This window comes from Telopea speciosissima, chromosome 11 (assembly GCF_018873765.1).
Source record: "Telopea speciosissima isolate NSW1024214 ecotype Mountain lineage chromosome 11, Tspe_v1, whole genome shotgun sequence".
Taxonomy (NCBI): domain Eukaryota; kingdom Viridiplantae; phylum Streptophyta; class Magnoliopsida; order Proteales; family Proteaceae; genus Telopea; species Telopea speciosissima.
This window is the reverse complement of record NC_057926.1, coordinates 48,839,008-48,854,541: the sequence shown is the minus strand read 5'-3', so window position 1 is coordinate 48,854,541 and position 15,534 is coordinate 48,839,008. Positions and strand designations below refer to the sequence as shown.

Sequence of the window (15,534 nt, the reverse complement as noted above, 5' to 3'; positions counted from 1 at the left end):
GAATTTAATCCTGATCCAACCCATCTTATGTCCTAATCAATTTCCCAATCACTAACTAATTCATCAGCAACAATGAGCAAACCTGATGCTTATTAGCTGTGCCGATCATGGGCTTACCCATTAGCTGTTTTGCATGAATATGAGTCAACATGATAGAAACCTCTTTGCAGAAGCATATGGGCATTAAACTTTGGCATTCAGATAGCATGACTTCAATGGATATGGAAGATTTGGGTGACAAGTATGACACTCACCTATGTTTGCACTTCTCCGTCGTAAGGAATTGGATTACCTGCTCCTATAATCTGTACTTTAAATTTCAAGTGCTCAAGAATACCAAGCAGTTCAAACTTCAAATTTAAAATCTAATGCAATGCAAGAATTTAAAATTCAGGATCCAACATAAAATCAAACTCGACGATCACGAATTGATCCGTATCAGCAGATAGGTGAGCGCCCATCCTAATAGAAATCAGCTGATACGATGACATGATTCCGATGCCATGCAAAATAACACATGTTATCTTAACATAATATTAGACTTCAAGAACATGATTGTAACAGAGAAAGGCAACAAAGGAAAAACCTGCCTTGAACGCTCCAAAGTGGTTGCAAGGGAAATAAAAGGAAGGGAAGTGAGATTAAATCAAACCTCAAAAATAAAGGGGAAAAAAATCTGTAACCATTATATAACATGAATGTGCCACAAACTCCAAATCATTCTAAATTTAGTTATTAAATTTTACTTTACATTGTTTAAAAAGTAAAATTACGACATATGATAAGAAATTGAAGTAGGTTACACAATCATGTTAGATAATGATTACAAAAATTTCCTCTTTCATTTTAAAACCAGTTTCACTTCACTTACCTTCCCTTCAGTTTACTAGAAACCAGAAAGAGCCGTAGTGAAAAGAGAACCAATATTACTCACTATGCTTGCAAACAGAAATAAGACTGTAAAAGATTCAAGCTCCTGCATCAATCATGCAAAAAAAGTTGCAGAACTCAAACAAAACATAGTCTATTTGAACTTGAAAATTTTTCAACCTACAACTTGTAAGTTAACATACTAGTGATTTGTTATTATTAGGACCTCCCAGCCTCTCTTGACACCAGGAATAACTTGCCTACGACATGAAGGATGGAAACAAAGGCTATGAATCCAATGCTCATTACAAGCACAACATTTGGTGAAATCCTGAGCCCTGGGGCATCATCTGTGTAGAACTGGAGCATCGTTCCACTTGCCCCTGCTGCACTGCCACCACTGGTAGTCCTCCGCCTTCGCATGCTGGCAGTGGCTGCTGCACTGCCTCTTGGGGGATTTGCACCATTTGCAACCATTTCTATGGACCTGGTTTAGGGAGGAAACAAACAAAAGAAACAAAAGGTCAGAAATTTAAATTTGAGTCTCATGGAATGTTAGAAAACAAATTCCCCAGTAATTATAATTTGATGTTGAGATGCAAGAAGCTTCAATTACTGAGAATTAGAAGTATTTTCTATTCATGACTGGGAAAGGTTGAATCCAGCTATTTGAGGGTAAGAGCAAACATGTTATTTTGTTTCAGTGTTAAATTGGTCGTTGGATTCACAACTGTGAAATTTGTGCAGTGGGACGATATCAGGATGGCATAAGGCATTGTCACGTCAAACCAAAGTAAAAGGTAATAGATTTAAATCAGAAACACCCGTGTGGAAGATACGTTTCAACATTCAAATACTAGAAAGAAAATTTGAAAGACAAATCTAAATTGCCGTAAGATGATAGGTATTCCTAATGTGTCACTTTGGATGACCAACAGATCTTTTGCAGTCCTACCTGAAATTTTTTTGTGCGTGTGTAATGCTGACCATCCAAGCAAAAAGACTTTGTTACAACGAATGTCCATTTAAAAATAATCAGCTCAAAATGTAACTACTCACAACTGCACCACATCAATTATCAACAGAGTCCAAGAACTTAAAAACTACCAAAGCTGCTTAATTCATGTGACAGTTGCCAAAGAAGTTATCTTGGTTATGAAATCCTAAATTATAGAAGAGGATACCCCAATTGTACCTATATTCCTCAATAAGAAACAGTTATGATAAATCAAGTCGATGTTAAGCAGGGGCATGGCCCATTAGAACTAGATTCTAAAACAGAAAGCCCCAAAACACTTGTTTATATATCAGTGTCCACATCCAGACTATGTTAATTTGGCTTTCCTTAACAGACCTTAACATTTGGTTCCTTCAAATAGTCAGATGAATCAAAGTTTGGATTGTAAAACTTGATTTCTAGCAAGATTAACATGACCAACGTTAGTTTTTTAAAGGTGCTTGTGATGTTCAGATCTATCTCAATCTTTTGCTTGTCATGCCCAAGTTTTGATGTTGTTCAAGTTAGATGGAATTCTATAGTGTATAAATCTGAAAGGATACAAAAGGACACAACAAAACCCAATAAGTTGTACATTTTGAACTTTTTGTTTACTTGTTCAGAGTAGTTTAGACATTGATCGGAATAATCTTATTAGAAATACGAAACACAATGGATTCTTAAGGGTGCTCCAGCAAAGGATCTTATATACAGACCAAATAAGCATATTGATCTTGTTGGATGTTCTGATGCTGCCTAGGCTGGGGCTGAAAGTGATAGGAGGCCTAATACTAGCTACTGTACATTTGTTGGGGGAATCTTGTCACTTGGAGGAATAAGAAACAAACCACAGTGGAGAGGCCTAGTGTTGAAGCTAAGAATAGAGTTATAGCTCATACAGCCATAGTGTCATACTACAGAGCTGAGTTGATGTGGTTGAAGTCTCTTCTTCAGGAGCTTGGTTTCCCTATTACCAGGCCCATTGATATGTTTTGTGATAAGCAGGCAACTATTTATATCGCCAGCAATCCTGTCTTCCATTAGAGGACCAAGCACCTTGAACTTGATTGTTATTTTGTGACATGTTGAAATGAAGAAATTGATCGCTACTCAATTTGTTAGTTCTAGGAGTCAATTGTTCCGACTAAAAGCTCAAAAGCACTAAAGCACACTGTGGGTGGAGATAAAAGCCATAAGACATACAAGTGAAGTGAGACAATAACGCAAGGAAAGCAGATAAAAGCAAGCGAGATCAGAACCATTCTTTCATGTGCACTACATGACTCACTTCTTTCTGATTCCGCAAGCCCACCTACCACCAACTCCACCGCCATTACATAAGCAGCCACAGTAATCGGTTTGGAAAGCTTCGAGCTTCCCTTCATTCACTTTGTGGGAGCCGCACAGCACATAGCTAGAAGTCAGAGGACAATAATAGATCTCCTCTTTTAAATGAACAAGCTCATCGGACAGAGGGGTGCAACACAATGGCTAGGCTCAAGGTAGGGGCCAAACCAAGTCCAACTAAGGGTCTCAACTCAACTCATAACCTAAACAAATTGATGAATTAACATGGACATGTTGTTTAAACTTTTAAGCCACAACTGGATCAGGTTTCATCAGCTAGAAGTCAGAGGACAATAATAGATCTCCTCTTTTAAATGGACAAGCTCATCGGACAGAGGGGTGCAACACAATGGCTAGGCTCAAGGTAGGGGCCAAACCAAGTCCAACTAAGGGTCTCAACTCAACTCATAACCTAAACAAATTGATGAATTAACATGGACATGTTGTTTAAACCTTTAAGCCACATCTGGATCAGGTTTCATCAGCTTTTTAGGTTAATCCTGGTTAGATTTAAATTACAGAATAATAGAACCTAAAAAATATATATATATGAATAAGGACTGAGAGACAATAATTCACTGCCTTCTTAAAATTAAAGAGAAGTTCTAATGGCGAGGGAAGTGTTAGAAATAATCCCAATGTAAATAGGACTCAAGTGAATGAATCCTTGTCAAAGGACTCCTATTCCAATTAAGATTAGTCGTAGGGAATCCTAGTCCTACTAGTATTGTGAATCCCTAATCCAAATAAGGAATCTATTCAAACTATGAATCCACAGAGTATCCTTTCTTATTCTCCAGAAGTCCAGGTTATGGTAACAAATAACAGCTCTACATTGAAATAACAGGTTTCAATTGAATGAATAAAGAGCTCTGCAATTCAGATTGAAAGGGAATAGCAGATCAGATTGTTAGAAATAGAAAAATTGTAGAGGAATAGAATCTGACTTGTAGAAACGAATTGGAAAAGTAAAGCTCAAATCTGACCTGGTGATGTACTACAGTTGAAGTTGAAATCTGGCATTGAAACCACATATATGACTGCTAGAACTTGAAGAAAAAAATGAAAAGAAGAGAAGAGAGAGGGTGCACGAATCACCTGCTGAGATATTGGTATTCAACAAAAACCCCTTGAGAATCCACCCACACTGTATGCTTTGAATCCACAGAAGCAAGTTTGCAGTAAACTGAAATTTCTATTATACTCAAATCATATGGCTGAATGGCTGGCTACATGGATATGTATAGAACTCAAAAAACCCAATCCAAACATGACTAGAAATAGGCTAAACCAACTAGTAATCAAACTGACTACTAAATTAACTAATAAAAGACTTAAACCAACTCCTATCCTAAATACGGCTCCAACTTAAACTAACAAATAATGTGAAACACGTATTCCTAACCTATCATAGACTCATTAAAGTAGGCCCCTGCAATAAACACATTGGACCAAAGACCCAACACAAATATAATCCAATTCAAAACAAATTTCCACTCAATGATTCTCCTGCATCAAGTTCTTATCATCGATGCACAGAAAAATTCCCTCATATAAACAGTTTTGTAAGAGGAAAACTGCCTTAAAACATCACATAAGATAAATGAGGTACAAAAGCCATGGGCAATTACAATTTATATGAAAACAACAAAAAATGACAATAGCAACAACAACAACAATGAGAGCATTTATTTCTATGATTCATTGTTATTTTCCATTGTACTATGAGCACATGACTTCATTTTGTTAGCTGCTCACATGGAAAATCAAGATTGAATCATCTTGAAATCTGATTTCCACAATCCTGGCCCCAAAAAATTATTAGGATGGATGAAGTGGAAAGGTGCTGTGTGATCGGCGTATTCCTTTAAAGCTTGAAGGAAAATTTTATAGGACTGTCATACGACCGCCTATGATGTATGGTGCGGAATGTTGGCCAATTAAGAAGCGTCATATAGATAAACTAAGTGTAGCAGAGATGGGGATGTTGAAATGGATGTGTGGCAAAACTAGGAAGAATAGATAAAGTAAAGAATGACCATATTAGAGCTGAGTTGGATTACCTCTGATTCATGATAAGCTATGAGAGAGTCGTTTGAGATGGCATGGCCATGTTCAATGGAGGCCTTGGGATGCTCCAGTACAGAGGAGTCATTTGATTCAAATTGAAGGAACTGGGGCAGGCGTAAAATAAACCTAGAAGAAGTGGTGAAGAAAGACATGCATAGCTTAGTCCATGTATCTTGTATGACTTCGAATAGAGCTGATAGAGTTGATTGGAAGCACGGCTCCATTTTGTTGTATATAACAAAGAAGCTCTCAATTGGCATGACTCATGAGTCATCAGCATTTTTAGTTTTGGCTATCCATAGTACACAAAAATTAGGAGCAAGATTGAGGAACACAATTATTGAAGATTTTGGAAGGACCATGGATGGATGGGCATTCATGGGTACTGATTGAACACAAATCTTTACATTTGTTCCAATATTTCATTGAAAGACCTTTTGTATTTCTGATAATCTTCAATTTATTAATCAATGTTTCCTCCCAGTTTCTCTATGAAAAATAACGGTACAGCAAGCTAGAGAATAAATGATTCAAGTGAGCTCTAGGAATCTTGGAATTGGATGTTAGAGAGATCTACTCTTGACCTATCCCCTTGGTTGGAGCCATCAACTATCAAAAGTCTTAAGATTGGTGAACCTAGCTCCAAATTCCTAGATAACACATGTATGCTAGGAAGCCCAATCTCCAAATTGTAAAATATTATTCACCGCAGGAAATCAAATGGGATGCATGTTTAATACATTTACATGAACAGCAGCAAGGCATTCAAGTAAGACCGGAAGAAACTTCCAGAAATAACAAAAAGATCAAACAATGAACAGTCAGGGAGAAAAGAAAACCCATAAATGAGGACAAAACCAAACCAAAAGAAAAGTTAGATTTAGGCGAAGAAAGTTGCAATGGAACGCCTATAATTTCCATCAAATTTGTTAAAATTCTGAATGTTAAAGCACATTAAACTTGAGAACCCAGAAATCCATGGAAGCAAGTGACCCTAACTTGAGGGGGGGAGGGGGTCAGAAGCACCAACGCTAAACACTTTGAATCACCATAGACAAAATTAAGACCATAAGCTCAGAATATCTCTAAAACGGCACAAACTGCACTGATACATAAGAAAGGAAAAAAAAAACAGAAGCCCATCCGAAATATTCCATTTATAAATATGAAACAGAAACAAAAGTTCTTCAAACTGCCACCAGAGCTCCTATAACAAAATGGGGGTGGAAGGGGGAACTACTTGATATCTACCAAAGAAAATCATCAAAAGAAGAACTAATAAATCTATCCTAACATGCAGACCAATCCATCCATCCAAACAAAACCACCAATACCGAGACAAACTTCCAGATTCAAGCAATCTTCATGAAAATCTATAAAATCCCTCATCTGTCTCAAGGAATTCGGTTTACTCACTCCAGATCCGGAGGGCCCTCATTGAAGAAACCAATGAATTCATCTACATTAAAACTAATCTCTGAATTTTCCAGCAATAAACATTTCCAACAAACACAAATTTAAAAAAAAAAACCAATGGGAGGTCAGAAAGTACCTGTCCGAGTAGAGAGAACTCCTTCGCTGGACAGTTTCTCCGGCAAATTTGGTCGGTTGGGACGTTGCGAGATCTCTAAGATCTTCGATGTCTTCGCCAGTGCCGGTATTTATTAAGGCGCGATCCTTGAGATGGTGACTGGTGAGAATGTTCGCTCGTTCTTGTCGGTGTGGGACCGGTATTGCTTCATTATATCTTTAGTACTAAAAATAAAAATATAACCCTTTGACACACGTTGAGATGGCCGAGTTGGTCTAAGGCGCCAGATTAAGGTTCTGGTCCGAAAGGGCGTGGGTTCAAATCCCACTCTCAACATAGTTTTTAGTTTTTTTATTGTCATTGTTTTTGTTCATGTCTTCCACCTTCACCTCTCCCTTTTCCTTGAGGAGATAGAAATAAACATTTTGTTGTTGTTCAAATCCCACTCTCAACATATTTTTTTTGTTCATGTGTTGGACATAAGAGGGAGAGAAACCTAGACAAAGGAGAAAGCTACAACAAAAGCGGCAATCAACCCCAACCCACTCCTTCCACCCCTAACCTTCACCTGTCCCTTTTCCCTGACTTCAATTGAGGAAATAGAAGTGAACATTTTGTTGTTGTTGTTGTTGTCATGGTCATTGTTTTTGTTCATGTGTGGCGTAAAAGAGTGAAAAAGAGGAAAATCGAGAACAAAAACAGCAATCAACCCCAACCCACTCCTTCCACTCCCAACCCTCACCTCTCCTTCCTTTTCCCTAACTTCAATTGAGGAAATAGAAAAACACATTCCCTAGACGAATTCTAATGATAGTGTACCGTATTGTATCGAAAAGAATGCATTGGATGAATGCTCGGGCATTGAGAAGGAAGGACGTGTTGAATCACTCTCTCCTCTCGTAGTGGGCTCATAGTCAGGCAGGCTTATACCATTACGCTCACGAGCAGAATAGACGCTAGGAGTGTTGTTATGCATAACTGTATTAGAATAAAAAAAAATCATTATAACAACTCAGTAGCTAGGCTGGGTCACCTCGAATGGCGTGAGCCACATGCGGGGAGACCCGCACATAGGGTTTTTAGGGGGATTAGGCCAAAAGACCGGTCGGCGCCCACCTGACTAGAGGGACTGAGAAATTAATAGAATACAATAGTGACCATTTTATTATTGTTGTTGTTATCGTCGTCATTGTTTTTGTTCATGTGTTGCGCAGAAGAGGGAAAGAGACAGGAACCGAGAATGAAGGCTGTTGGTATCGTCATTGTTTTCATATGAACCTAACATCCCATAAGGATTATAAAACGAATGCATGTATATATACATGAGAGGACATGCTATCACATGGGAAGGTATATAATTATATTTGATGTTGAAAAATAAGAAGAAAAACTTAAAGTTTGTATACATATATGGTTGAGATAGATCACAAAAAATGACAAATGACTTATTAGAGAGGTTTCTAAAGTTATTCGACATTTAGATCGCCAAATTATCATTTTACATAGCTCAATGAAAACATTTTTAGTCCAAGCGCCTTAAAAACATTGTCCCTTAGAAAAAAGAAATTCTGCTTGGAACAAAGATCATCGAGGAAAGGTAGCGAAAAACTTGTAAAATCATGGGTGATTCAATTTTGAGGTGGATCGCCAATGTCAAATATCTGTTTCGTTGCTCCCCAAGATTTGTTTTTCAAGCTATTCTTCTCGTTTCGTCATCGTTTTGAAATTCATGTTGAACTCATTATCAAGTATGAAAGATTGCATATGTTTTGCTATTTTGATGAAATCGAGTACTATAGGAACTATAAAGAACCTTAATCGAAATCCACGTCAAGGCTGAATTGTTCTTTGGCGGTAGCACTTGCAGATGAAGACGATACCGCTAAAAACCTTAATGCTCATCAATTGATTTCAACCCTTAATGCACATCAAGTGATCTTGTTTATCAAACAGTTACAACTCATCAATTGATCACAAACTTCAAAGTTTATCAAGTAGGTTTTGATTATCAAACGATTAAAACTCATCAATTGATTTCAACCTTTAATACACATCAAATTAGTCTTGTTTTCCTTCTTTTTTAATCAATGTAATTTTTCTTTTCTTCCAAGGGGAGCAAATGGTGTAGCTCATTACCTTGCTAGGAAGACCCTATAACTAAAGCGTGTGACGGTTTGACCTAATTCCACTCCTTGACTTGATTATTTGTGTGTAAATAAAGCTTTGGCTACTAGACACTGTTATCATCAATAGATTTCTAATTTACCAATAAATAAATAAATAAATAAATTCTATAGCAATCCTTCCATGCAATTTTTAATGTATCCAATAATCAAGAATTTACCAGCAAAACCAACATTCACTGTTAAAAGAAAGGGTTTTTCTTCTTAGTCACTAAGCCTAGTAACTATAACACTTCACTATTTGCCATTTAAGAGTACATGGGTTAGTCCATGTGATCATGGTTCGTAATCTCGGATAGGATCGGGCGATATCGGCCAGATCAGATCTGTATCGGTCGAGGCCGATCCCGAGATGAGACCAATACGACAAGGTTATGATGGATCGTTCCTTGGATCGGCCAATCCGATCCGATATTTACCATTTTTTGAGGTTTTAAAACCCATATTTTTCTTGATCCCGAGCCTTTGAAGCTGTGAATCATACGATTGGGGTTTCAAATAAGTGAGAAAAAAGGAAAATCTTACCCTTTTTTACCAGAATCGATTGAGGGAATATTTCATTCCATTTAAAGATTGATCTTCTTAAGGTAGTTAGGGTATTATTTAGACATTTGACTTCAAATCCGCCAGTGAAAAGGGGGGTAGTTAGGAATCTATTATTTAGACATTTGACTTCATTCCTTAAAAACATTGATTCAATCCCACAAAATTTGGAGTTTTTAAGATAATGGTGGTAGTGGGTGAGGTTGAGAAGGTGGAAAGAATAAGCTTAACCTAAAACATAGGATTAGGAAGTGATTACCGTTTATTAAGCCTTCTTTTTTAATTTTTTATTATTTTTATGACCGATACAACAACCGATCCAATAAAACCTGGAATTTAAACGTTTTTGGCCGATCTAAGGCAATTCTGACCGATCCAAATTGGTATCGGATCGGTATCGGTGCTGACCGATCCCAAGCTTAGGAACCTTGCATGTGATAGAAGACCCTACATATATATATATATATATATATATATATATATATATATATATATATATATATATATATCAATTATGGTCATATTTTAGTCTAAAGTAAACAAGGAAAGTTGCTTAAACTTTGATTCAAAATTTTAATAAAATTACCAAAATACCATTAAATGAAGAAGAATATAAAATACAAAATGACGTCTTCTGTAATTTCAGCTATTGTCTATATTCATTTTATACTAAAATTGTACCAATGATATGTTTGCTTGGTCTGCTATCACATAGACTAATCCATGTACTCTAGCAAATAAGTGAAGTGTTATATTTCATCAAACATAGTGATACCTAGAAGGACCCAGAAAGAAAAATGAAAAGTATTGTCAGTGCCAAGAGCTTTTCCTCATTCACATTTTACTGAGATGAAAAAATTTTAAATTACATAATAGCATCAGATATGACTTCGAATATCCAAGGATATCAATTCCACACACGCACACACAATATATCAAGTAGAGACAAATTTAGATGCTGGTATTATTCGGTTCATAAAATTTAAGGAGAATTCAATTGATATTAGATGTAGAAAGTTTTAACCTATCAAGCTGATGCCAAACCCCAACAAGCAAACTGAAAGTGCTGACAGGTTCTTGTCCCATTCATTGGTCGTTCCTACATTCCAAAACAGTCTCAAGCGCCACATATCACAAGTTCAAAGTTTTTTGCGCCATAGCTTTGTAGTCGCTGCTCCGAAAAAAAAGAAGGGAAATTTACGAGACACCTCCTAAAAATAGATTGATACTCAGATTATCTTTCTTATTTGAAAATATTTAGATCACCTCCTCTATAGTAACGGTGTTAGTTTGCTGTTAATTATTATTATAAAAAGACTATTTTAGCCTTGTACTAAAACTTTAGAATGAAATTTACAATATTACCCTTTCCCTCATCTTCAACCTAAAATACTGCTATACCTTTGCTTCGCCCTGCCACACCTCTCGAACCTGATAAGACCGACGACGGTGCTCTACGAAGCGGTTCTCCTTCCACTCTCACCGTCGAAGTCATTGAAGCAATCGGCCATGGAATGGAAAGGGATGTCGGGGTAGAGAGAATTGGTTTCGAGGTCCTTGATTCCATCAATAGAGAAATTGATCTGAGGCGATTATGTTTCCATTCGTATAGATCCAGAAGTTATTCCTAGAAGGGCAGCAATCTCTGCCATTAATGACGTTGCACTCAAAAGGGAGATTATCCTGAAATTAATTTTGCCGCTGAAGAAGTCATGAGAATGTAGGGAATCAAATCCGCCAGTCTTTCCCTCTCTATCGAGAAGGGATTAGCACCGTTATGGAGTATTGAATCGTTGGCTGCTACTACTGTTGCAGTTGTTGTTGCTGTTAATGAGATTTTTGGCGGGAAATTGTCCGTCTCGGAATTAATTCAAGCGGGGTGTCGATGCAGCGAAATTTGCGGCAGATACAGAGGAATCTGTGGAGGACTGCGATTGTCAAGTCATCAACGGTAATTTATTGACAACGATCATGGGAGGTTTTGTGATGATCCACAAATGCCGACGTCTTGAAATAAGTCCTCTTGAATTTCCGGCTGAGAAAGAATTGTTTTTCATTTTTGTGAACCCAGAAATCGATATTGGGAAATCGTGTAAACTAGAGATGGCATATATGAAGGAAACACATCAAGGTGGTGCGAAGAAGAAGAAGAAGATTTTCGTTCTCGTTCTGGTTTGGCAATGTCGCCGACTGAGTACCGGAGACAATGTGGGCCACTAGTTCTTGGTTTTGAAGTGATGCAAGAGGCGACAATGGAGGAGGTTTGAAGGCTTCTGCAATGGTTCACAAGCTTGATCGGGTTGGTGCTAGGGTTATTAGAAGAGAATGAATGAATCTGCCTGGGATTTGTCGCTTCGAAGAACAGGTCTGAAGAGCCGAGGAGGATGCCGCAAAGTATGGTGAAAACCTGGTCAACTATCATACACCCTGACAGTCAGTTCGCCGTGTCTGAGCTTGGCCGCCGGCCTCTGGTTCGGTCGCTGCAAGAGACAACGGTGGTAGTTGTTAAAACCCTAAATGGGTTTTCTCCATTATCGGCTTAGCAATTTGGGGAAGAAGGAGAGAGAAGAGCGAAACCATTCAGTACAACCTTCGATTGTCGAAACCCTTTTTCACATAAGAAACCCTAACCCTAAAGACCGACAACGGTGGTCTACGAAGCAATTCTCCTTCCAGTCTCACCGTCGAAGTCATCGAAGCAGTCGGCCATGTAGCGGAAAGGGATGTCGCTCCATAAGTTGAAACCCTATAAGTTGCAGAGATTAAGTTGTAGGTCATGTGAGGAAGAAGATGGATATTGGGGGGTTTTAGATTAAGGGTAAAATAGTAACTCTACATTAGTCAAGGGTAATTTAGGGATTTAAATATATTTAACAGTGTAAAACTAACTGTAGGGACTAATGTGAGTATAGAGCTCTCATGCAAGGGGTGATCTGAGTATTTTCAAATAAGAGGGGTGACCTGAGTATCAGTCCATTTTCAAGGGGTGTTTCATAAATTTCCCCAAAAAAAAAAGGCTTTGTAGTGGCTGCTCTAATATGGTTTGAGGTATGAATATCGGTGATCCATATCAATGTTGGTATAGGCCAATCTTGATACCTGATCGATTCTATATTTGTGGAATTGTATGGACCCGAGGTAAAATTGTCCTAGAACCCAATTTTTTTGGGAGAGTTAAGGAAAAAACTATGCCGATCCGCTTCAATACCATATTAGTTTTCGAGGTGACCAATACCCGATCACGTGCTTTACACTAATATCATCATTAACCATAAATAGCTCCTTCTAATCTTGAAGGAACAATTCCTATTCATAAATGGAATTATTTGGATTGGGCTATTTAGATTGGGCTCCTCTACATCTTATGGGTGCATTGAAAGATGTCCGGCGCACATCCAGAACTCGACACGTGACCGAGGTGCTATTCGGATGGTGAGAATGGATGCACACCATCGAGCTGGATGCACATGCAATTGAGAACATGATTTCCAGTTCAGTGATGCGCATCCATCCTTGCCATCTGAATAGCATCTCGGCCACTTGTTAAGCTCTAGGGGTGCATCGGATGTCTTACAGCCAAGGTTCTAAAACTCGGGTTTCGACTAGGTTTCGATCAGCCAGAAAACGAGTTTGTCTCGATTTCAACCATATCTCGATCGAAACTTGGGATTTTCTCCAGGCTAACTCGAACCTTGGTTTCGAGGCCCAAAGTTAATTTTTTGCCCTGATTCTTGTTGTGTGACCTATTTTTGACATTTTAAACTCAATCCATTCATTAGTTTCACATAGAGAACACTAAAATATTACTTGTGGTTTTGATCCAAGTTTGATATTGTATATTGTTCTTGGACATGGTATCAAATAAAGTTTGACTGGAACATAACTATTTTAATATAAATGAGATTTAAGCAATCTTGGATTTGTTAGAAACCTTTGTTTTGATAGCTTTCTAATAAGTCCAAGATTGCTTAAATCTGATTTATATTGAAGGAATTATATACAGGTCAAACTTAATTTGATGTGTGCGAATGCTGTCAAAATCGCTCTGAATAAAAATATTTTTTTGAACATCAAAACAAATGAATATTTTACCGCACTTTTGGTATTTAGCAATGTTTTACCATATTAAAATTTATGAAATTTTTAGATTTGAGAAAAACCCCAACATTAGAAAGTTGAATTGCACCTATCGTCGAAAATCCAGTTTTTGTTTTTGAACTGGGGGATTGACCTTTTTTTCTTTTGGAATTTGATTTTTTAACTATTTTTATTAGATTCAAATAGGGGGTATTTGCTTTTTTATGAATAATATCTTAAGTAAATAAAATACCTGTTTGTCCTAGTTTTGAGCAAAGTTTTCCCTCGTTTCAATGGGCATAAGTGTTGAAACCATCGAAATATGGTCGAAACTGATCGAAACTCGATCGAATCCAGGGATTTTATAAAATCATCCTTCAACTCGTCTTGGAAACCTGGGAAACTGAGTTAACTCGATGGTTTCGACAAGTTTCGGTCGAGTTTTTGTTCTATGCTTACAGCGCACCCTTGCACCGAATTTTTATCACCTACGGTTCCCCTGTCCAGTACGATTCCCTAGTGGCTCTAATAAAAAGGGGGTGGACCCATTCGGACAGCATGATTATTTAGGGGGTGGAATAGTCATTTCAACCCCTTTATGAGAGAAACCGCAAAATCGGACCAATCAACATACCTCTGGGGCTAAAAGTTCCCCTTGCACCGTAGAGAAATTCGATCCGAATTATTCTTGGAATTGAGAGCAAAAGTGTTACCAATCAGCGCCTTAAACTAATATCATCAAAATTAGCCAAAACTAGCTCCCTCTAATCTTGAACGAACAATTCCTATTCATAAATGGAATTTTCTTGATTCCATGACATGACACAAGCAGACCAAAAACCACCAACCATACAAAAATTGACCCCTATTGTCCGGTCCTTTTCTCTTCAACCAAAGACCAAAGTGCCGTAAAAAATTTCAATTCCCAATTTCTTTTCACTGGGTCCTTTCTTCGAACACCTTCAATGCACAAGTGTCCCTCTCTCTAGATAGCGCTAAACTTTTTTCACGGACCAGCTATGTCTGATCTGACCCCTCTCCAACACCATTATAACAGAACAGACAAAGAAGAAAGTGCAATTTTTACGTGTCAAATGGCAATACCCAAAACCACTCAAGAAAACGTGTGGACACGAGGAAAGGATGTGGTCCTTCCGACACCTTTTAGTCTTTTATGCCCTTTAGCAATCTGGGCAATGACGACAAAAGCCCCACTACTTGCCCATTATGGCCCCACAGAAACCACCATTAAGGACACCTTTTACCTGCCACGTGTAGGAATGACACTTGTCAGCTCTTTAAAATGGGTTACAAGAGTGATAACGTTATCTTCCAATCTATTGGAAGGCTGTGCCACGTGTCTGATCGGTTAGATTTCCGAGCATAGTGTGTGGATAGTGGACTGTAACCGTTGAAACTTAAAAAGGGGAGAGGGAAATGGTGGAGAAGAAAAAAATAAAAATAAATAGAACAGATGAAAAGATTGTGAGATCCTAAGAGAATCGAGGAATGAGTGGGTGTTAATTCTGAGGAGCTTCATCTTTGTCTTCTGGTGTTGTTAGAGAAGCTTGGTTTGGTTTTAATGGAGGTTTTTTTGAGTGGTTAGTAAGAAGAACAGGTGGGTTCTGCTCTATTGCTTGTGACTGATTGTTTTGTCATTTTTTGTTGCGATTGGAACATAAATTGGTCAGGATTGGAAGAGTGATTCTGTTATCAGTAAACTGAGGTAAAATCTCCAGGAAGAAGAAGAAGAAGAAGATCCTAGGAACAGTCTCCTAAGCGTTTTGGTTCTGGGTTTATTTGAGGAAAAGTTTCCTAAGCCTTTTGGTTCTGGGTTTTATTGTTTTGCCTTTTGGGGGCTTTTTTAGGTTCCTGAAAATTTAGTATTATTCGGAGGGTGGTTACTTTTACAGAAC

General features: G+C 37.9%; 1 protein-coding gene and 1 non-coding gene across 3 annotated transcripts; one reads left to right on the top strand and one right to left on the bottom strand.

Annotated features, from left to right (window-relative positions):
• Positions 1–999: 999 nt before the first annotated feature.
• On the bottom strand, positions 1,000–6,898 carry LOC122644646 (protein transport protein Sec61 subunit beta-like). Of its 2 annotated transcripts, XM_043838032.1 has the most exons (3): positions 6,837–6,869; positions 4,313–4,368; positions 1,000–1,357 (listed from the first exon to the last, which is right to left on the bottom strand). In XM_043838032.1, the coding sequence occupies exon 3, from the start codon at positions 1,345–1,347 to the stop codon at positions 1,090–1,092; it is 258 nt and encodes an 85-aa protein (XP_043693967.1). In that variant the 5' UTR covers positions 1,348–1,357; positions 4,313–4,368; positions 6,837–6,869; the 3' UTR covers positions 1,000–1,089. The 2 variants fall into 2 exon arrangements, with proteins under 2 accessions (XP_043693967.1, XP_043693968.1); XM_043838033.1 differs by lacking the exon at positions 4,313–4,368 and having other exon boundaries at positions 6,837–6,898.
• A 172-nt stretch (positions 6,899–7,070) lies between these two features.
• On the top strand, positions 7,071–7,151 carry TRNAL-AAG. The gene has a single exon. It is a non-coding gene; the product is annotated as a tRNA-Leu (tRNA).
• Positions 7,152–15,534: the final 8,383 nt, after the last annotated feature.

Excerpts from the sequence above, each read along its gene's own strand:
- LOC122644646 (XM_043838033.1), bottom strand. The coding sequence starts at position 1,347 with ATGGTTGCAAATGGTGCAAATCCCCCAAGAGGCAGTGCAGCAGCCACT.